Consider the following 21,191-nt stretch of genomic DNA (forward strand, 5'->3'; position numbering starts at 1 on the left):
CCAAGGCTTCCTTTTTTCCCCTCTTTAGCACACTAGAATCAGGTTATTAATATCTCTTTCACAATAAAGCAGGATTATTTTGGGGGGAGGTGGATGGAAGAACTCGCTCATTAAAAGAAAAAGCTGGCAGCCCTGAAGTCACATCCTAGGTGTGGACTTGGTGACGCTAATGGAGGGCTCCATTGTGTCCCCCAGCTGGGAAGTTTGGTGTCAGAGTGGTGTGAGAGGTGACAGGGCCACGTCCAGGACTGGAATTGAGGTCTTACTGCAGGGCCAGCTGGGAGCTACTGCTAGGGCATGTGGCTTGCTGGGCATAGCTCTTCGTGTTTGATGGCCACATCTGTTGGAGGAAGTTCCCAGTATATCTCAGCCACTCTGCACAGCCAGAATCCCACATCCTGAATTTTGGCAGTACAGAAAGATCTGGGGGTGCTGGTCAGCTGAGCTTACTTGTTATTCTGACAGATGTTCTGGTCATTTCATCGCCCAGCTATGTTGTGCATGTTTAGCTTGTTAGGTTTCTTTGGGCAGAGGGAGAATGGCAAGCCCCCAGGGAGCACAGTGTTAGCCTGGCATCTTTGGCTAAATGATTCCATCTTCAGCTCCTGTGAAATGTGCTGAATGGGAAAAGAGGAACCTGTCTATCACAGCCTGACACCTCTGGTTCGTTGCTATCAACCCCTTTGGACAAAGCATATGCAAAGCCTCTTATGGAGCTTTGGAATTTAGACCAATCATGTTGAAATTGGGTCATCCTTTGTTAATGTCACTTCTAAAAATCCATGGAAGTCAGCGGTGCGCAAAATATTCAGTGTCATGCAGACCATGGAGATGGAAATAGAGTCCAGAGATACGTCTGCTTCTGACAACACTGACGTGGCCTTAGCTGAGCAAAGGGCTATTTTGAGGCACTGCTGTGTCACCAGCTTGAGAAGACTTCATGGAGAAGGACAGCAGGGCTGATGTTGGAGCTCTTTCCTCAGCACGCGTTCAGCATTCACCCACAGCAACCTCAGAAAAAGCTGAACGACTTTTCATGGGTGTCGTCAGCATTTCCCCAAGATAACAACTCCCATTTGTCTTTCTATTTTGGAAGTGGGCTGTAAGTCAAACGGCTTTTCATCTCAATAGGAAGAGAGATGCTTTATGAAAACAGTGTGTGAAACGATCAAGGAGGAACGGATGCTGGAAGAGCTTTCTAATCCAAGGCTTGACTCAACCCACAGCTTTCCAGGCTGGAGCAGCCCCGATCCACCAGCACATCCCTTGGGAGCAGCCGGAGCAGACCTCCTGCTGGCCAGGGCCTGGCTGCTGAGGTTCCCAAGGACCCACACTTCCCACTGCCAAGTGTGTGACATGTTTTTTGATGGTGCCTTGCTGAGAGCAAGCAGATTGCAAAGCCCGTGTTCAGCTCTCTTCAATAGCATTGCAATAAAGCGATACCTGCAGCTGCCGTGCTGATTGCTTTTCTGTACAGAAAAGAAAACGCATTTAGGACAATGCATTAAACCTCTCAAGGACTTAGAAGGTCTATTTTGCTGTTGGAAGCAGCAAGATGTGAGGATGTTTGCTGTCAATGTGAGAGCAGTGCCATCGCATCTCCTGTCCTGCTCCCAGCCCTGCCTATCTCTGCAGCTATCTGTCAAGGCAGAGCAGTGTGGAAGGGGTTAATCTGGAGAGGAGAAAGTTTCTGATGCTTGTTAAAATTTGGCTTAAGCTCTGAGACCAAACAGTGTATGTCTTCCAAACTGGGTGGGTGGCTCATCCTAATTCTGGATATGCAGTTTATTCATATACACAACTAATCCCTTTTCGAATCCTGTTAAGTTCTTGTTCTCCTTAGTATCCTGTGGCAATAAGTTACAGAAACTAATTGTGCTTGTGTTGAGCTCCCTTGATCCACTTTCCTCATGCTTGCTTTCAGTTCTAAGTGTTGTTCAGAGAAGCTCAGTTTCAGGTTTTTTCTTGGTTGCATTCTTTTTGGTGAGACAGTTTGTGTTCTCATTGCAACCAGGGGCTCAGGGCTGGAGGGTCACATCTGGATTCCAATGGCTGGATGTGGTTCTGCCTTTACTGGCAGAGGGGCAATGGAAATCAGAAACATTTCTGGTGCATTTTCACTCGCTCTCTCGGTTTGCAATCAAGGCCCTTCTGCCCAGAAAGCTGGGAAGAGCTGAGGGTGGAGTCAGCAGCCCCCTATATCAAAGAATAAGTAATTGTGTGCTCAGTTCTAGCGATGCTCTACTTAATAACTAAACCATAATTAGCTTTGTAGTTTTGTTACTATACTTACAATAGCTCCCATTAAAGTTATGGGGTTTTTAGGCAGTTATGGCTTACAGAGTAATTAACGAGCAAGAGGCTTTATTGCTACCTTTATTTTCAGCCAGTGCTTTGCAGGGGTTCTCTGCCAAACAGCAGCTCCTGCTCAGGACCCTGGGGGGCTGCCCGTGGGCAGGGTAGGGCATCCCCTGGGCCCAGAAGTGGAGCTTGGTGCTCCTGGCTGCTCATGGAGGATGTTTGTTTGGGTGGCTTGGAGCTTTTGGTGTTGTTCCATCTAGGCACTATTTCTATTCTGGTGAGTGATGTGTATGCACACAAGCTCAGTGAAACCCATTCTTCAGTTGAACGTGCTCCAAATCGCTTCTGTTCAATAGGAGGAAGCCGAGGAGCAATGATGTGGGGCTGAGCAGCCCTACAGAAAGAGAGAAGGGGAAAGTGATGCAAAACCTGACTGCAGAGCAAGCCAACGTTCCCTATGGCAAGTGTCAGAGCTGACGCCAATTAGCCAGGTTTAAAAAGAGAAACCATCCACGTTTAATAAGCCAACCCGTTAGTAACGCATGGCTCTGGGATTTATTAAAGCTTTTTTATATATGAATGCCCTTCTGATATCACCATGCCTTGCCACCATTGCCCTCTGCCGGAGGATGAGGAGTCTCTCCCACCACGTGAGCCTTTGTCAGATCCTTCTCCAGCAAGTACAGGTTTCCAACCTGTGCGAAACACCTTTGGTTTAGGAATGTTTTAAATCCAGGATTGCTTACAGTTGAGCTGGTGGTTTGTCTATTTTGCTTTGGTTTTCAATACTTTCTCTTTTCATATAGCCAAATGGAGTGTGTTCTTTTTAATTAATTCACATTTAAATATGTTCCCCCTCCTTTTCCTGGAGGAGATAGCAGAAGCCTACAGCGAAAACTGGAGACAAGCCAGGTTTTGTTCTGAACCTTTCAATGGGAAAAAGAGAGTGGTATTAGGAGGGGAACGGATGCCTGGATGAGAAGCATTGTTTTCCCCACAAACAACAGCAAACATCCTGGGGCAGCCTTGGCAGTAAGGGGCTGTCAGGCTGCAGGGTGAGCCCTCTGCTTTGAACTGCCAAGCTGTGACTTTCCTCAGCAGCAGCGTGAAATCAGAGGCGACCATCTATTTCCTCACTGGTGTTGTTTGGAGGAGAAAATGGATTTCACCTCTTGCAGCCTTAAGGTGTGATGGAGGGAGGGAGCGTGGTGGTGTCACCGAGGCCCTGGCAGTGTTAGCTGCTGTGAGATGCAGGCCCAGGAGAATTCTGACTGTGTCCTTCAGTCAGTTTTCTTGGGGTCATCAGTAAAACATCGCTTTGTGAATTCATGCTGAGCACCTGGAGTGCTGTGCGTGCTGGGGGGGTGCAGAAATGTGGGTGGCAGCTGCAGGTGGGATGCATTCCCATGGCAGAGCACTGACCCTTGGAGCCTGAGCAGGGCTGGGAGCAAAGCTGTGCTGGCACTGGAGCACCAAGTGACAGATGTGTGACCAGGGAGCTGCTAAGTGCTCTGTGGCAAATTAAAAGGAACTGTTGCTGCAGAGACCGATGGACAAATGGTTGGAGCCTGCTGGCTTTCCTCTGTTGTATGCGTAGAAATCAGAGCACTGCCCCAGCCTAAAGGTGCTCGTTCTCCATCACACGAAGCCCAGAATTGGACTGTCCTGTGGGAAGATGTGGATAATTTGGGACTGGATTAGCAGGAGGCAGGGAAAGGTAAAAGTACTGGCTTTGGGGGAAGCTGCCCTTGACAAATGGGCATTTGGTGCGTGCTGGCCCATGCAGGCACCTCTTTGCAGGGTCACTGTCTGATACCTGCTGTGTTTTCAGAGAGGTACTGCGAGGTGCTTTTCAGAGCCACCCTTCTGTGCCCTATCAGTGTGCTCAGAGGGTGTTTCTGGCTTTAGCAGGGAAATCAGAGGATACCATTGCTCGGTGCCTTCTGTTCGGGCACTATCAGAATGGCAGGATGAGGCCAGATGCTCTTTCCTGAGGGCACCATGTGCCTTGGCAGTGTGAGGCAGGCGGGATCTCTCTTGCTTTAGTAGTTGGAAGGGGATGGAGCAGAAGGCTGATGTCTGCTGGAACAATTCCTCCTTCTCCCTGCTTTATTTTGTCTGGACAAGGCTGATTTCTCCAGTTCTGAAAAAATTAAGGACAAACCCACGTTGCCAGGAGATGCTTCCTGGAAAGCCTGCAGGCTGCCCAGCTGCACAGCACTTATCTTGGGGCTCAGAAAGGCTCCTTGCCACTGATTCCCCCAACCAGACTGTAGGAAGCCCCATTCCCAGTAGAAGGGACATGTTTGGTGGCTGGTTTGGGGTTTTGTTGTTGTTTCCTGGCACAGGTTTTGGTGTGGGTATAGATCTGTCCCCAGAGAGAGCCCTCCTGGAACTGGCTGGGAATTTTTAGTTTTGTGTGTAGGTTTTGTATAGGTTAAAGTAAAGGAGTCCCCAAAACATTTGTTGAGGATTTGCATGTGCATTCGAAGGACAAAGGCCTATCTGTGTTTTCCCTACCCCTTGTTTTCCCTGGCAAACGAACACCTCTGTGATTAAACTGCTTATCTGGAAGAGTCAGAATCCATCCAGGGACTTGAATACCACTTGCTTGTACTTTAAAGGGACAGCCCATCCATTCCTGGAGCCATTACTCTTCAAGTCTTCCCTTGGGCTTGGTGCCAGAGCCTCACTGTGCAGCCCAATGGTCAAGGCTCAGACAAGGGAGATTCAGATCAATCTGAGCAGGGCTAAATTGTAGATTTGAGCCCGGATCTCTCCATGACTGCCCAGTGCAACTGAGAAAAAGCAAGCTCCAAGGCTGTCAGGAAAAACATCCGCAAAGCAGCATCTGTATGCATCACATCCATAACCTGGGCTTGAGGAGCTCCCCTGTGATTTAAGGAGGGAATCTGATGGTTTCTAGGGCACTGCAGGGAAAGAGAAAAGCCAGGGAGCTTGTGCCTATGAGGGTGAGAGATCAGAGCTTTTGCCCAGCATGGAGACCTCCAGCCTTTGTCTGCAGTAATCTTTGGGCTCTCCTGAGTCTGCAATGCAGCCCTGGAAGCAGCAGGCTAATGTGTTCCCCCCACCAGGGAACAGTGGTACTAAACTGCTACCCATGTTTGCAAACTGTCCGCCGTGTGTATCCCTGCTAAGTGATGTACTTCTCTTGCCAAGATACTGGGATAAAATACAGTCTGCTTAAATCTTGTATGTGCTTGTATTGAATCAAACTAAGCTATTGTGGCAGTTTAATATACTCCACTTGCAACACCTCCAAGATGGAAGAAACGAACCTGAACAGGCCATTGGAAGCCTGAGTTAAAATTGGCTGCATCAGAGGTGCCAGTGGGATGGTCAGAGCTGAGGGATTACAGAGACAGGCAGTATGTGGGGCTGCTGGCTTTGCTGCAGCCATATCCCTGTGAGCACAAGCACAGCCTTCCCTCCAGTTGTCCCATGGAGGGTTGGGGCTGCTGGTCAGAGCACTTACTGCTGCGTCAGGCAAGTGGTGCAGCTGGTGTGGCTTCTGCTTCCTCCCAGGCCTGTGCTTAGTGAGCTGTGGGACAACTGGCTTGGAGGTGAAGGGCCCTTCTAGGCATGGATCAGAACTGGTATTGAGCAAGTGCTGCTCGGCTGATGCAGTGGGCTTGCTCAGTGAGTAGATGGAAAAGAAAAAGGAGCCCTGAGCACCCAGGAGGCATCCATCTCTCCTGGAGGGGCTGGACGTGTTTCTGTCGCTCGCTGCCCTGGTTTAGTTTGCTTTTCTCAGGGAGGATTGGTGAGCTTTCTGGAGCAGTTCCCTGGTACTTTTCTCTGCCTGATATCTCTGCTTTGTGTTGCAGGTTTCCTGCCAGATGGGTGCCTGAGGTTCCTGCTGGAGGGCCCAACAGCATCCCATAGAAGCGCTCTCCTGGTCCCAGCAGCTGAGGCCCCTCCAAACCTGCTTCTGCAATGGGTGGGTTGTAAGCACTGGTAAGACCTACGAGTCGTGTCTCCTTCGCTGCTCTCTCCCTCTCTCGCGTTCTCTTTCTCTGTCCCTGTTCCTTCCTGCCCATTTATTTCTGTTCTCCATTTGCTCTGCTGTTCTGTCTCTGGGGTTTTCACTGTTAGGTAATGAGGAGCTGTGGGTCCAGTCAGTCTTGGAGATGCCGAAGAGACGAGACATCCTGGCTATCGTGCTGATAGTTCTGCCCTGGACGCTACTAATCACCGTCTGGCACCAGAGCACCATTGCTCCACTGCTTGCAGTGCACAAGGGTGAGAGAAATCAAACCGGCCCATGCCAAGTCTGCATCACTCCCTCGTCCTCATCTCTCTCATTTCATCTCTCCATGGCAGCCATTCCCATCTCAGCTCCTGGTCCATGCTCATGCAGAAGCTTCCCCACTTCTGCTGCAGGAACAGCCCTGTGCTTTCCAGGGGTCTTTGGAGACATCAACCTCCAAGCCACAGGGTACGCTCCCTACTCTTGGAGAGCTCTTCCCCACCTATATCCAGATTCAGTGGAACAGAGCACAGAAGGAAAGTACTTTTGTTTTATTTCCCAATGATCTCTCTTTTTTTTAAGGGAGGAGTCTTTCTTCTTGGCTGTTCCTTTCTCTGGGCATCCTTCTGGGGAGGAAGGCCAGCTCATTTTCTGTCTCTAGGACCTTGCTCTGGGAGATTTTCTACCCTTTTCATTTTAATGTTCACTCCCATCCTCAGCAGCTTCTTATTCTTTTGCTGAGCAGTCTTTTGCTGAGCCATTGGAATTGTCAGAAGCTCAGAGTCCATCCTGAAAAGTTTTACCTTTTCCTGGAGGACTTGGACTCCCACAAGGCTCAGGACAGCACTTAAGAGAAAGGAGACTGATCCTCTCCAAAAGGTGAACAGTATTTCACAGGATGTGAGATCTCTATTGGGCTCCAAAATGGGATTTAGAAAAATATCCTGTCTGTATGATGATTTGAATTGGTGCCCCTAAAAACTAGGACCAGTTTGTTGGTGAATGGTTGTGGACATTGAAGTCACAGCACAGAGACAGCCATGCTGTGACCTGGTCCTGAACTTGCTGGTGCCCTTGGTAAGATGCTTCCTCTGAGAGTGCTTCTATGAGCGCTCAGTGGAAAATGAGTGGTGAAAGAGACCGACCTGAAGCTCTTGGGAGAAATTGTTATGTGCTTGTAATGCATTTCTGAGATCCTTTGGTAGCAGGTGCTGAAAATGAGATGTGCATCTATATGCTAGTGGGGACACAGTGACAGTGGATAAATGTGCCAGGATTTACAGCGGAGGGTTTGATCTGGGAGGGTTTGCAAACTATCTCTTCTTCAGGCTCCATGCTGGCTAATTACTTTATGCCCGTATCCAGTGCATTTTGCAGTTTCGTTTTTGAATTGATTCTGGTGCTCTGTGCTGTCAGAGAGCTGTGTTATGTGATGCAGATGTGCTTCACCCTCTATAGGGCCTGATCTCCACTTGTGCAGGACACTTTGGTCCACGAACACGCACCCTCCCTCCTTCAAAGCTGCCGAGTACAAATCCCTCATTCATTTCAGGGCTGTATCAAAGGCTGTGCTGCTATATGTGTAACATGCTGTGAAAAACACACAGGTAGTACCCTGCTGGGTCAGATCTGATGGCAGTCTATTCCTGTTCTTTCTCATCTGAAGTCCCCAGCAGCAGCTGGCTTTGCAAAATCTGGGGCTCTAAGAATCAGGCGCCCACTAGAAAGCAGCTGGCGTACCTCAGAGTGGTGGTGCCCCTTTATCTCTCTCAGTTCCTAACTGTGGATGCTGGTGTTCCTGCTGCTCTGCAGTAGTGTGAACGTGTGAAAGTTGCAGGCTGGATAAGTGACAAATGCATGATTTTTTTTTTAATTTCTTTTTTTTTTAACCTTGAGCTGACTGTGGCCAAGTCTTGCTTTGCAAGGCTTTTAGTAGTTCGGGTTGGTTTATGCTCTAGAGACTCTGTTTGCTGTACAGAGCTGCTTTATTATTCAGATCCACTATACTGAATGGGCTGTCATGTTCAGAAACTGGTAGGGCTTTGTTGAGAAGTCAGTCAGAGGCAGGTAAAGCTTCGGCAGGAAAAAGCCTACAATGAGGGGCTGTATTTCTGCTCTGTGTTTCTAGATCTGAAGAGTGCCTTGCTCTTGCTTCCCTGTGCCACATCCCAGGCCTGTCAGAAAGCAGCAGGGTATGCAGTGTCCTGGCCAGCAATGCTGCTGGGAGCTTCAGGTGATACAGGGACTCCGTGTGTTCCACAGCTCCAGCCCAGTTTGATTCCCCACCTCCCAGTCCCAGCGCAATGAGTTCTGCCCTGCTGAGCGTGGTGCCAAGAGCGCTGGAGCTCTTTGGGAACAGCAGATCGTCAGTCCCTGTTGCTAATTTCATTATCTAGATCTAATTGCTCTACAAGTCTGTCTCCTCTGGGCACTCAGCTGCACCGCTGTCCTGGGCTCTCAGGCTCTGATGGATGCAGCTTTTCTAGCAGCAGGAACTTTGTTTCTCACGGGTGTTTGTCCCTGATTCCTTTATTAATTTGTGTACTTATTTATTCAAGCCTCCTTTTGAGCTTGTTTCCTTTCCTCTCAGGCTGTGAGGGTGACCTCCTGCTATCAGCACACAGCCTGCTGGCTCATCTGGGGGGACGGGGGGTGTCGGAGGACCGAGTCCATGCGGTTTTTCTTCTCTCGTACCCTTGCTCAGATGATGGTGGTGACTCCCGGCGTGATCTCGCTGCAGGCTTGGACTCCAAGGAATACTGCTTGTCGGACCGGGACATTGTGGAGGTGGTGAGGACAGAATATGTTTATACTCGCCCACCCCCGTGGTCAGACACCCTTCCCACTATCCACGTCATTACACCCACCTACAGCCGGCCCGTGCAGAAAGCAGAGCTGACGCGCCTGGCCAACACCCTGCTGCATGTGCCAAACCTGCACTGGATCCTGGTGGAGGACTCCCAGCGGCGCACACCCCTCATCACCCGGCTGCTACGGGACACGGGGCTCAACTACACCCACCTCAACGTGGAGACCCCTCGCAACTACAAGCTGCGGGGAGACATGAGGGACCCCCGCATCCCCCGGGGGACCATGCAGAGGAACCTTGCCCTGAGGTGGCTGAGAGAGACCTTTAACAAAAACAACAGCCAGCCTGGGATTGTTTACTTTGCTGATGATGACAACACCTACAGCCTGGAGCTCTTTGAGGAGGTAAGACCCTGCTGGAGGAGCCCCAGCCAGCTGATCTCAGTATGTGGGCTGCAAAAGCTGCTGTATACATCCTCTCCCGTGCTCTGGATCAGTCCTAAGTGCAGTGATCCCACTGCAGCTGTCCTGAAGGTTTCTGGGCAGGGGATCTTTAAGGTCCCATCCAACCGAAGCCAATGTATGTTTCTGTGATTCGTCTGGGGCTTGGTGACATGACTGCAGTGTTTGTGCTGGTGTCAAAAGCAATGCAAATTAATGGGGATCCCAGCATAGCTTATGGCACGTGGTCAGGAGGCACGCATCCATGCTCCAGTCACTGGAGTCGTTGGCAGCATTGAAAGGGATCTTGTTGGCCTTGCTCACACACTCCCAGCTTCTGCAGTTGGGGCTTTTAGCTGTGCTGCTTTCCTGAGAGAGCAGGAATAAAGCTTTTCTCTTGGTACCATAAACCCAAGCTAAACACTTCCATGAGGAGGAGGAGTGGTCATCACGAAGCAGGAGCTAGCTGGTGGGATCTGAGCAAGAAGAACATGTAGGTAGTTTTAATTTATTATCAAGAGAGCTGATGAAGAGCTGCTTATGCTTTGGAGAGCCCTGTTAGGGTTGGAGCATCATCTGCTGTCCTTTGTGCTTGGGCAGGCACACGTGCCCAGCAAGGGAACCCCCAAATCCCACCCTGGAGGAGGTTCCAGACTGATCTGCTGTCATCTGTTGCCTTCTCTGCCATCCCTACATGCTGCACTTGGCTGTCTGTTCATCCCTGTTTCTTCTTGTTTGAGGAGTCCCTGGGGTATCTGCTCCTCGCTTGCTGTTTGCGTTTGTTTGCTCTCATCCCAGCATGTTCAGTGGTTAAACTCTGTAGCTGTCAAGAACCCAACGCCTGCTCTGCACAGCAGAGAACTCTGCCGTTGCAGAGTGGTGCCAGCACAGCACTCGCAGGACGTCTGGTTCAGAGATGTTCTGTCCACTTGTCTCTGGATTGCCATGCTTACGAGGAACATTTGACATCGCCTGCTTCATATCCTGGAAACATGGAGCCCTTTATGCTGCCTGGAAAGGGCTTTGGAGGGAGATATGTACCTCACCTCTCAGGAAAGAGCTGTTCCCATACTCTCTGAGGCTGAGATCCTGCAGTGTGGGACAAAAAAAGTACGATTCCCTCCTTCTCCAGTGGCTGCCAGTTCCTATACCAGGGATCTCCTGTTTATTCACTCCATACATGCCCCTTTCTCTTCCCTGATGGCTCTCACTTCAGCTTGGATAGCCACAGAATATACGCACTTTTAAAGCTGAAAGCAAACTCAAGCTGAATGTCTTTCTTCCACTTTCCTCCTTTGAGGCTGGTGCTGGCAGCATCTTCAGAGAGACGCTGCATTAATAAAGCAGAAAGGGTTCCTTCATTCACCCGTGTGCTTTGCTGAGAAAGCCTTCTCCTCTCTGATACAGAGCTGCAGTTAAGGTTACATGGAGCCAACAGAACGTGCTGTGAAATGCAGAAGACACGCATTATTGTTCCCTGTGGACAGGCACTGCTGTTAGCGTGTGTATAATGCAGAAGGGCAAGTGCCAGAGCTCTTCTGCTCTCGTTTGCAGTAATTAGCAGTGATGAGATTAGCTCTGGGAGATCCCTGATCTAAGAGCCTGGGCTGAGAGCAGAGCGTGAGGCTGAGGCTGCCAGAGAGCAGGACCAGCCATTGGGAGTGCAGGCAGACGGGTGTTCTGATCATCTGCACTGGCAGGCACACACACTGAAGTGTCCCCTGACAGCTCCTATCTATTTCTAGTGACCCCTTTGGGAGCAGAGGCATTTAATGTCCTTCTGGGTAGCAGGGCCAGCTGCAATGCCCTGTCCTGTGTGCTCCTCCCAACCCTGCTCTTTTAGCTTTCCTGTGTCTCATAGCTTGAGACTGCAGCTTTCAGAGAAAACACCTTTCTTCCAAGATACGTTGCTCCCGGATTCCTTGGACAACATGCTTTTCCCCTGGCTGATCTGACTTGCCCTACCATCCATGCAGAGAACTGATGTCCCACAGCTCTGAAGGCCTTCTGACCAAAAAAAAAATAATAATAAAAAAATAATAATAAAAAATCACTTAAACCTCAGTTGCTTGCAGCTTTGTTCCTAGCAGCTGAGCTCACGCCTGGTCCCATGGCTGTGAGCCCCTTCCCAAAACACCACATTTCTGCAGCCCCAGGATGCACATCCTTTTACAGGTGAGTGATGCACAAAGCTCCGTTGCTCCAAGTCACAGCGGTGCCTGGGAGCATCACCCAGGCTCCCAGCCCCACGTGTCTCCTGCAGGACACTGGGAAGGTGAAGGTGTTTTGCTGGAGGTGTGTTTCCCCTCCTTCAGCACACCCCCACCGTGCCCTTCTCTCTCCTTTGCCTCCAGATGCGCAGCACCAGAAAGGTGTCGGTGTGGCCGGTAGCCTTCGTCGGTGGCTTGCGCTACGAATCCCCCAAAGTGAACGCAGCAGGGAAGGTCTACGGCTGGAAAACTGTGTTTGACCCCCATCGGCCCTTTGCTATAGACATGGCAGGGTTTGCTGTGAACCTCAGACTGATCCTCCAGCGATCTCAGGCGTACTTCAAACTGCGAGGAGTGAAGGGAGGCTACCAGGAGAGCAGCCTGCTGCGGGAGCTGGTCACCCTGAACGACCTTGAGCCGAAAGCTGCCAATTGCACTAAGGTATGGTCTCTTCCTCATACATGGGATGTGAGGACCTGGTGAGAGGGCATGCTGATGGTTCTTACCCTAAAGACTCTCCAGTCCAATATGAGAGGCAGCAGATGGATATCTATGTGGGATGACGGGAGTGTGCGAGATGCAATGAGACAATGCTGGTTAGCGTGACAGGCATCAATCAGAGCACATCAGCAACAGAGGAGCTGTCAAGTGCTCTGAAATCTTTGTGAGCGGGTGGCAGGCACTGGAGGGACTTTATCTGGGATCAGAGACTCCTGTGTAGTGCTCATGCCTTTGTCTGTAGAAGGCAGCCACCCAACCTCCATTGTGCAATTATCCCAGGAGGACTTTTCTTTTTTTACAAGTGAGCTGTTACTGCAGACAGAGACAGTGTTGGGCCATCTATTCCAGGTCTTCATCCACTTCAGAGCTGAAAGCTTTTCCTGCAAAAAGCTCTGGCCTGGCCCTGCAATTAGGTCTTTCTGCCTCTTTCCCCCCCTTACTGCCCTGCTAGCAAATGCTGGCTGGAAATTAGTGTGCTTTCAGCAGATCAAGGGAGATGCCCAGGTTGCTTTTAGGCTGCACAGAAGAGTTGGGGCATTTAGAGGAAAGGGAGGAAGGAAAAGGCTGAAGGTAAGAAATGGTGCTGTCAGACAGGCTGCCGTGCCAGTGTTGCACGCAGAGCTGCAGGTCAGAGCTGGAGGGGAAGCAGCAATTGCTGCCCAGGATTTGAGGCAGACTCTATTTCTTTTTCTGGCATGGCTGTAGGGATCTTACAAGGGTCCTTGTTGAGGACTGAATGCTGTCTGTTCCTGGCAAACTCTGAGTGCAGCTTTGCAGTTTGGGCTTTGCCTTTCTGCTGTTAGCCATTGCCAGCAGCCTCCATTTTCGAATTGCTGTTTTGTTCACCCTTCTGATGAGGAGGAGAGTCTGAACAAGCAGCAGAGGAGGACAAGAGGTGGCTGTGCTCTGGGGTCCCCAGCATGAGAGTACAGACTCTCAATGGGCCAGTGTGCTCCTAGCAAGTGTCTGCTCACAGCTGTAAAGCTCTGCAGTCAGATTTACATTACAGATTATGATGTGCTCAGGTACCATCGTTAAGAAGGGATCAGAGAACTGTGTAGCAGACATCTGCTCTCCAGAAGGGCTGCCCTTGCTGCATAGTGCCGTAATGGTCAGCTGCCTTCAGCCCACAGATGCTCAGTCCTGCAAAAACCTTACGCTTTGATTGAAGATATACATTCTGTTTGTCTTCTTAATTTGATATCCACCAAAAATGAAGAAGAAAATGAAAGAAGTCAAAGTGAATTGCCCAGGCTGGTTAGCAGTAGGGTTGTGAGGGAACGTGGCTTTACAAGCGTGCTGTATATTTCTGTGTCCTGTTGCTTCTACGTTTCCCCCACAGCACACAAAGCTCTCTTCAATCCGTTGACACATTACATCTGACAGGATCAAGGTCTAAAAGATCTCGTGTTCCCATAAGGTTGATGTAACTGGGACATATTCTGCTCCCTGTTTCCTATGAGTGCCTGAGGAAATGAGCTGCAGCGCTCAACCAGAGCCCTTAAAGGACAGAGACCTTGTCAGCGGCCTCAGCTATTCAAACAGCATGAGAGAGCACAGACCACAAAATACAAGGGCACTGCAAATGATGTGCTGCTTGTTCCAACTGCCCATGCAGCTCCTTGTTTCCCCAGATGGATGCAGTCGTATAGTTCTCTGGGTGAGGCAAGCTTTTGTGCTCTCAGGGGATTTTGGTAGCTAAAAGCAGCCATTCCTCCACTCTCCTTCCCTCCTGGCTGAGTGTGATGTGGGATTAAAGCTGTGGGCTCACAGCCTGGCATTTAGGTGAATGTTGCTGAAGGGAACTGGCTGGCAGCCGTGTGCTGGGCAGGGATTGCTGGGCGGCAGCGTGTGTGTGGGCAGTGTGAAATGCCACCATGGGAATGGCACTGCTGTCACACACGCAGGCTGAGAACAGGCAGCAGAGAGTGCAGAGTGTCCCTGCAGTGCCTGCACCCCAACCAATCCTTTAGGTCTGGGAACCAGCTCTGAAAGAGGGATAAATCCTTTTGCATCAGAGGAGAGCAAGCCTGGCCCTGCAGCAGCCAAGGAATTACGCAGCAAAAGGGACCAGGGCTGGCTGCTTCGTGACATCACAGCTGTAAAACAGCTAAAGCTGACTGCTAATGGACAGGAAGGAGAGAAAAACTCAGCCTAAGGCAAGAAAGCTTGTAAAGGAGTGCTTTGCTTCCTCCTGATCTTACCCTGTGGTGCTGCAGAGTAGGCAGGGAGTTGGCTTTGTGAGCTCTTTGTGTTCCTTCCCTTTCAGGGGCTGAGCAGCGGGATATGGATAGAGCAGATCTGCCCTTCTTTTGCTTAGATTTCTCCTGAAATTGGGCTGCTGGGTTGGTGTGGTTTGCAGTGAGCAGTCAGTACCCTGGCTGCTGTGTGACAGCACTTTGTTGGTAAAGCTTCACACACAGTGCCTGAGCTGGTGATTTTTAGGGGGACGTGCAGAACCTGGAGGGCTCTTTCTGCCTGGTTGAGCCCTGATGAGTCTCCAGAACTGCTGTGCCAATTCCATCCCCCTGTAGCAAAGCTGAAAGCTGTCTGAGCCATCTGAGCAGTTTGGGTTTTGCAGCACCCTGCCTGCTCCAGGACCTTTGGACCATGTGGTGGCTGTGGTAACTCAGATTGGACCACCAGAACCCTTTCCTGTGTTGTTGAGCTCTGCCTGTAACACCTATCACCTTCAAGGTGGTAGAACTGCATAGCTGGCAATTACTGTTTCAAGTAGCAGCTATTGCTGCCTTCTATGGAGGGCTTTTGGTACTGGAAATCCCGTGACCCCCTCCTACTACAGGCTGACTTGCCTGCTTAATTTCCTGTTGGAAGACAATGAAAAAGCTTGCAATGGCAATGAAGCCTTATAGTCTTAGACCTGTTCCAAGCCTCATGATTCTGGATGACAAGGCTGTCAATGACTGATGTGTGTTGCAGTAGTGAGGATTTGTAAAGGGAATGCAGGTGACCTGCAGGAACCACTGCCCAGGGGAGATCAGGCACTCAGACCTCCCCTTTTCTCCCATGCAAACTGCACGTTTGCACAAACCAAAGCTGCTCTGAGAGACATCAAACCAACGCTGCTTGTGGAAAGCATCAAGCTGAGAGCAAAAGCAGGTGTTGCTGTGTAAAATGGTGCTCTCCCTCCCATATTAAAGAGCGCTGTGTGAGAAATGGTAGAAGCTGCTGCATTGAGCTGCAAACTCTGAGAATCAGTCAGTTGTGGTCAGTTAATTCCACATAACTGCCTTTTTGGCACTCTGATTTAACAATGTCAAAGCGGGATGCAATTGAAAAGAAAAGCTATTAATCTGTATTTGTGCCTTGGTGCCTGGAGCTGTGGGAGCCTGAGCCCTGTTGCTGGCGGTGTTTGTATGGGAGCAGCTTTTCCCTGCTCCTGCTGGAAAGCAGAACTGCCCACCAGCTTGCTTTCCAGCACCTGCACTGCATTAAGGCTTGGCTATTCTATTTGTTGGACGAGGAGCTCGTAGCTGATGCTGACGTTGCCTGGAGAGCTGCTTGGCGAGACCTGTTTGCTTTTGCTTTTCATTAGGAAGTAAATCAGTAATTGCAGCAGTGTAATAGCAGTGGCTTCTTGGGAAGGTGGGGGGCTCCTGTTTAACTAGAAGGGCTTGAGGAGTGCTTTGTTCACCCTTTAGAAGCAGAGCGCGGCCTCGTTTTTCAGAAAAGCAGGGAGTGGGTACAAGGCTGTTTGCAGGTATTTGGATTGAATGCGCCGAGCATTGTCATGGCAACAAGAGGGAGACCCCTGTGAGGAGGAACCATCGCTGAGCAGGTGAGAGGGAGCAGGAAGCCACATCTCTGAAGGGACAAAACTGCTGCCAGCAGTACAGCTTGTAGTGCTGAGCACTGAGCAGAATTGAGTCTGGTGAGGGGAGAGCGTTTGCAGAGCTTGGAGCATGGCATGGCTGAGAGGAACTATTGAGCTATAATAACTCCCCCACCACAGATGTCAGGCAACCTCTTCCATTTGGTTTTTTGTTTTGTTTTGGTTTATTTTCAGTTATTTTTTGCAGGTGTTGATTTACATTGAGCTTTACTGCTCAGATTTTAGTAGAACTTACATCCCCATGTGCTTCAGTGCTGGTTTCAGTAGGTTGGAGAGGGGCCCTGAAAGTGATGCAATGCATTGTACCTGGTCTGGAATAGCAGGAGCAGCACTGGGGCTGGCGTTTTGGAGGAGGTGTGCATGGGGAGCCTTGAGCATGTGGGAGCGATGGGGTACTCTGTACCAAGCTGATGGCTCTGGTACCTCTGAGAGCAGAGGTGGCAACAGACAACCAGAGCAGCAGTAAGGACTTCTCCCATCAGTGGCGCTTCATCACCTCTTCAGGGTCATGAAAGAATTTAAAAAGAAGTAGTGTAATGAGGTTAGCAAGCAGTCACAATGTGAGCCGATATGGCAAGAGATGGCTTTTCCATTCTGCACCCAGCAAACTGCTCCACGCTGCCCAAGGGTGGGCTAACGCTATAAGCAAGAACCAGAGTCAGGATCCAGACTGTGGGAGACGTGCATCTGATCCTCTGGCGATGAGGGAACGGCCTTACATCATTGGCAGGACTGATGAGCCTTTGGAGGAAGATTGTTGATAACCACATGGAAAGAGCAGGTTAATGTCCCAAGACAGTACACTATAAGATAGGTAATTTCTGTGCACTGTGCATTCTGGGTAGCAGCAGGCCAACCTAAATGAAGTTTTATGCAAAGCTCCTTGCAGCTGTGAATGCACCATTAGGCCCCAGGGTAGATGGTTAAATTGCACTATTGATTTAATGTGCAAGAATGTTTGTTAGTGCAGTGAAGGGATGCAGCTAATGACTTCTGGTTTCTTCAGATTTTAGTCTGGCATACGAGGACAGAAAAGCCTGTGCTGGTGAATGAGGGGAAGAAAGGATTCACAGATCCCAATGTGGAAATCTGAGCGTGCACAGCTGAGTGGAGACCAACACCAGGTGAGAGCTCATGTTCTGGAACTGCAAGGAGAAGCAGCAAAGGAGGAAAATACCAAACAGTGACAGAACACAAACCACACACAGTCAGTGACAATAAGGGAAGGTGTAGGTTAAACCCCAAATGGGGCATTATGTATCTATTTAGCTAAGGTCAGCATATAGTGTCTCTGGATACCACTGCTGGAGGAGAAAGGAGAGGAGGAAAAAGCAAACATGCATGCTGGTGGCTGACTTCTCCTTTGTTTGTTCGTGCCCTGGCTTCTCACCTTTAATTACCTGAGCATTCTGGTGCATTTAAATCGTCTGTATCTCCAGAGTGCACCCTGCAGTTGGTTTGCTAGAGTGAAGGATGAAATATTTTCTCATACCTGCGTCCAGACTGCTGCTCTTCATTATTATGGGGGGAAAAAAAATATATGCACAACTCCCTTCAACCAGGGTGCAGAACCAGACCTGGAGGGGAGAGAAGATTGCTGCTTGTTCTCTTTTCCTCTCAGACACAGAGAAGTCAGAGCAGCAAGGGGTATGGGAGAGGGGCGGATCTGCTCAGCAGCAGTGTATTTTTAACATAATGAGTTCTTACAGCACGTTCCCTCGGGCTGCAGTGATGGAGCCCTGCCTGCTGCAGGGCCTGTGCTGTGGCCCGTTGGCAGGACAGCAAAGGAAAGCCTGCACTGCACGCTGTCTGCGCTATATATAGCAGCTTTGCAGAGAGGCCATAGCTCTTCAGTGCTGTCACAACTGCTTTCTACCAACACCCAGTTGCCTAGCAGCAGTAGTCACAGCTCTGCAATCTGAGATGGGTTTTGGGTTAGCTCCAAGGGGTGGCAGCTCACTGCAGCGAGGCAGAGGGGTAATAAACATGCTGGTTGTGTCTCTGTTGCAGAAGATTTCCTCATGCACAGCCTCCAAGGTTTCTCCCCACAGCATACAGCCAGACATGCAGTAGCCAGGACCTCTGCTGACTTCCAAGAGTTTTAGTGTACTGAAAGCAAGCAACACTGCATACATAAACTACCCGGATCCCCCCGCCCTTCCTCCTGGACTCTGAGCAGAACCTGATGCTCTGGGGGTGGAGAAAAAGCACAGAAATACAGGACTGAACTTCCCTACAGGAGCAGCTGCCCTGCAAGACACTTGGTTTGGGAGAAGTGCACGATGCACTGAAGATGCAGCCCAGCTGGAAGGGCAGCCCAGACTGAGCAGGCTGTTATACAGGACCTGAGAGCAAGGGTGAGAATGCACACACGAGTACGCTGGCCCCGATGACTTGTCCTCCCCAGACACGCACCCTGTGGCTGTGTGTCCAACAGCCAGAGCAGCTCCCTGCTGACAGAGGGGGCAGCTGCCTTCTGAGATGGCACCTCAGCCCTTAATTCTAAACCTACTTTAATCAGTGTTTATGACGCTGCACAAGACAGGAAGGCCTTGGGGGAGAGTGAAAAGCAAGGCAGGTTAGAACAAACCCACTTGTACATCTGATTCTTGTATCCCCTTCTTCCCCTTCCATTTGGCTCCATGGTTTGGAGAGTGCTCTATGCTGTTGCACGGAGTTACATGCACAGCATGCAGCCCTTGATGCTAAAAGAGCTGTGAGGGGTTTTTAAAGAGATTATTGTGGCCCTGCACCATAGAACTAAGATCTGAGCCCAGATGAAGTATTATTTAGCTCTCATTTGGTTAACGTGAGCATTAGGTATGGGATTCTCTGAAGGGTGCTTCTACATAAAGCCAAATTTCTACTCTTAAAAAATGAAGTTAACTGCTTAAAAATAGGGATTGAACAAGAAAAACTTATTTTAGTACATTTACCATCTGCGTGGAGTGTATCCTTCAGCCCTCGCTCCTCTTTCAGGGCCAGACTGATGTGCAAAGCCACACTGGAGCCAATCAGGAGTTAACTAGTGGGAACAGAGCAGCACCCTTGTAAAGGGTAGGTTGAAAAACTAAGCAGAATATTAGTTGCCTCTTCCCTGCTCTGTGACTTCAAAGGCACTGATGAAAGGGTATTCTCTAATGAAACTCTATCCTGCTCCTCAGCAAGAGGCAGGTGGCTGAGCAGTGCAGAGGAGGAACCTGGGTGCTGCTACCTCGGCTGACTCTGTTTGGAAACAAACTTGCTGAGGAAGAAATTCAGGTACAGCTCAGCTCTTCTCCCTACCTCCAGCCTAAATACACAGAACTCAGCACCCTCCCCTCACAGGTGTCAAACATCTGATCAATCCCCACTGCCCCAATTCTTTCAGAAGGGTCTGAAGCACAATTTTCCCTTTGAGTCAAGGGAAAGTGTAATCCCAGATTTGGTTCTTTTTAGCCCTAACGCATAGAATTTAAGTACTACAGGTGGGACTGTTAGCTTCAAAGTGCAGAATTCTCCCCTTGGTCTGATGGCTGTGCATTCCCTAATATTTAAAGAAACATTTGGGTGTTTTTTTTTTTTTTAAGTTATTTTCTCCCACTGTCTTTCAGAATTGATGGGGGAAAGCTGCATTGCTCAGCTCTCAGTCACAAAGCCTTGCTAAATAGCCTTTAGAATAATGTTCTTTTAGATGCATTGGCTGAAGTGCTACATGGATAGAAAGCATCCAGTTCCACTGGCCACGCTATGGGAACAGGCACTGTTACCTTATGCTAAAATAGGAGCTCTCTGCATTTGAGTAGGCTGATTCTATTCTTGTATGAGCAGCCCAACCTCAGTTCAGTCTGCACACCCTAGAGGGCCAAGAGACATTGTTAAAGGCATACAAATTCTACTGCTAAGCTAGTTCCCAACTGCTGGCCTCTCCTAGCTGCATGTTTTCATTCACTAACATCAGCTCCAGCCCCTGCTGAGCTGCAGCCTTCCCTCCTTGGAAGAAAATAACTTCCAGAAAAACACAGAGGCCCAAGTCCTGACCACAGCCCTGCTTTTACACTTCTCAAAGTTGGGCCCTTCCAACTTGCACAGCTGCACTGTGGGTCTGGGGAGCAGAGATTGTGCACGCTCAGTGAGACCAGCTCTGGTCAGGGTGGAGTGTATTACAGCCGCACTGTCTGTTCTCAGTTTTAAATAAACTGTATTTAAATTTGTTAAATAAAATTAAGTATGGTTTTTAAGAGCTAGAATGCCCTGCAACTCCATTCTGAGAGGCAGTGCACACGGTTGTGCTTCTCAGAGCCCAGATCTCCCATTTGCAAGTATTTATGCGACTCCTTGGCTTCTATCACAACCAAAACCTGATTGCTGCTCCTTTATAAGGGGGAATTTCATCTCCAGGTGGAGGGAGCTCTCTTCTTCATGATTGGAAGCTCTCACTTGGTCCTGACCTGAAACAGAATGGTATTTTTGACAGAGGAAAAAAAACCACATGTGAATTTTTAGAACTTTTTTTTTTTTTTCCCTTCTTTCTGAGAGAGAGACAACCTCCATATTAAAACGCAGTGGAACAAAGATCACAGTTAACTCATTTGACAACCAACGTGGCTTCCAACAAGTGAACCAGTTGCAGCCCCTCTGCAGACCGCATTGATAAATTCCACCTGGAAGTACAACACCATGGGTTTCCACACCTGGTTACTCATATATTCACCAACTATTTTCTCCCTAATTATAAAAATGAAGAGGTCAGTCATAACATGTTTTTAAAGTCAGTGGAGAGCTGGACTCGGAGTTTAGTTCACTCTCTCTCTCCTGCCTCCAGCACCATGTTACTCCCTCAGATCCTTCTGTCCATAACATCATGCACAGCCATCCAAGCCCCAGCTTCTCAGCGGTGCACGCAGATGAGCTTCAGCTTCCATCAATGAAACAACGGATTCCGGTTCCTTTGAGGCCCGTTCTCTCTTCTGAGCTTACTGCCAAAGAGCAAATCCTTGACCTGGGTCTAGTGGAAATTAAGAGGCCCAAGTGCACGGGCCATCATGTCCCCAGACATGCAACCAGGAGTGTTCAAGATGAACCAAAGGTGGGAAAGATGCTCTCG

At 49.5% G+C, this 21,191-nt stretch overlaps 1 protein-coding gene across 3 annotated transcripts; it reads left to right on the forward strand.

The window, feature by feature from the left end:
• Window positions 1–6,452: 6,452 nt before the first annotated feature.
• Window positions 6,453–17,198, forward strand: B3GAT1 (beta-1,3-glucuronyltransferase 1; the record flags this gene model as incomplete). 3 transcript variants are annotated; one of them, XM_079545710.1, is made up of 4 exons in its annotated part: window positions 6,453–6,564; window positions 8,997–9,505; window positions 11,896–12,192; window positions 17,112–17,198. In XM_079545710.1, 4 exons carry the CDS (start codon window positions 6,453–6,455, stop codon window positions 17,196–17,198), a joined length of 1,005 nt encoding a protein of 334 aa, XP_079401836.1. The 3 variants fall into 3 exon arrangements, with proteins under 3 accessions (XP_079401836.1, XP_079401837.1, XP_079401838.1); XM_079545711.1 differs by lacking the exon at window positions 6,453–6,564 and having other exon boundaries at window positions 8,997–9,082; window positions 9,166–9,505; XM_079545712.1 differs by lacking the exon at window positions 6,453–6,564 and having other exon boundaries at window positions 8,997–9,079; window positions 9,166–9,505.
• Between the last annotated feature and the right edge of the window lie 3,993 nt (window positions 17,199–21,191).

Source organism: Tetrao urogallus, assembly GCF_951394365.1.
Source record: "Tetrao urogallus genome assembly, chromosome: 22".
In the NCBI taxonomy this organism is placed as follows: Eukaryota; Metazoa; Chordata; class Aves; order Galliformes; family Phasianidae; genus Tetrao; species Tetrao urogallus.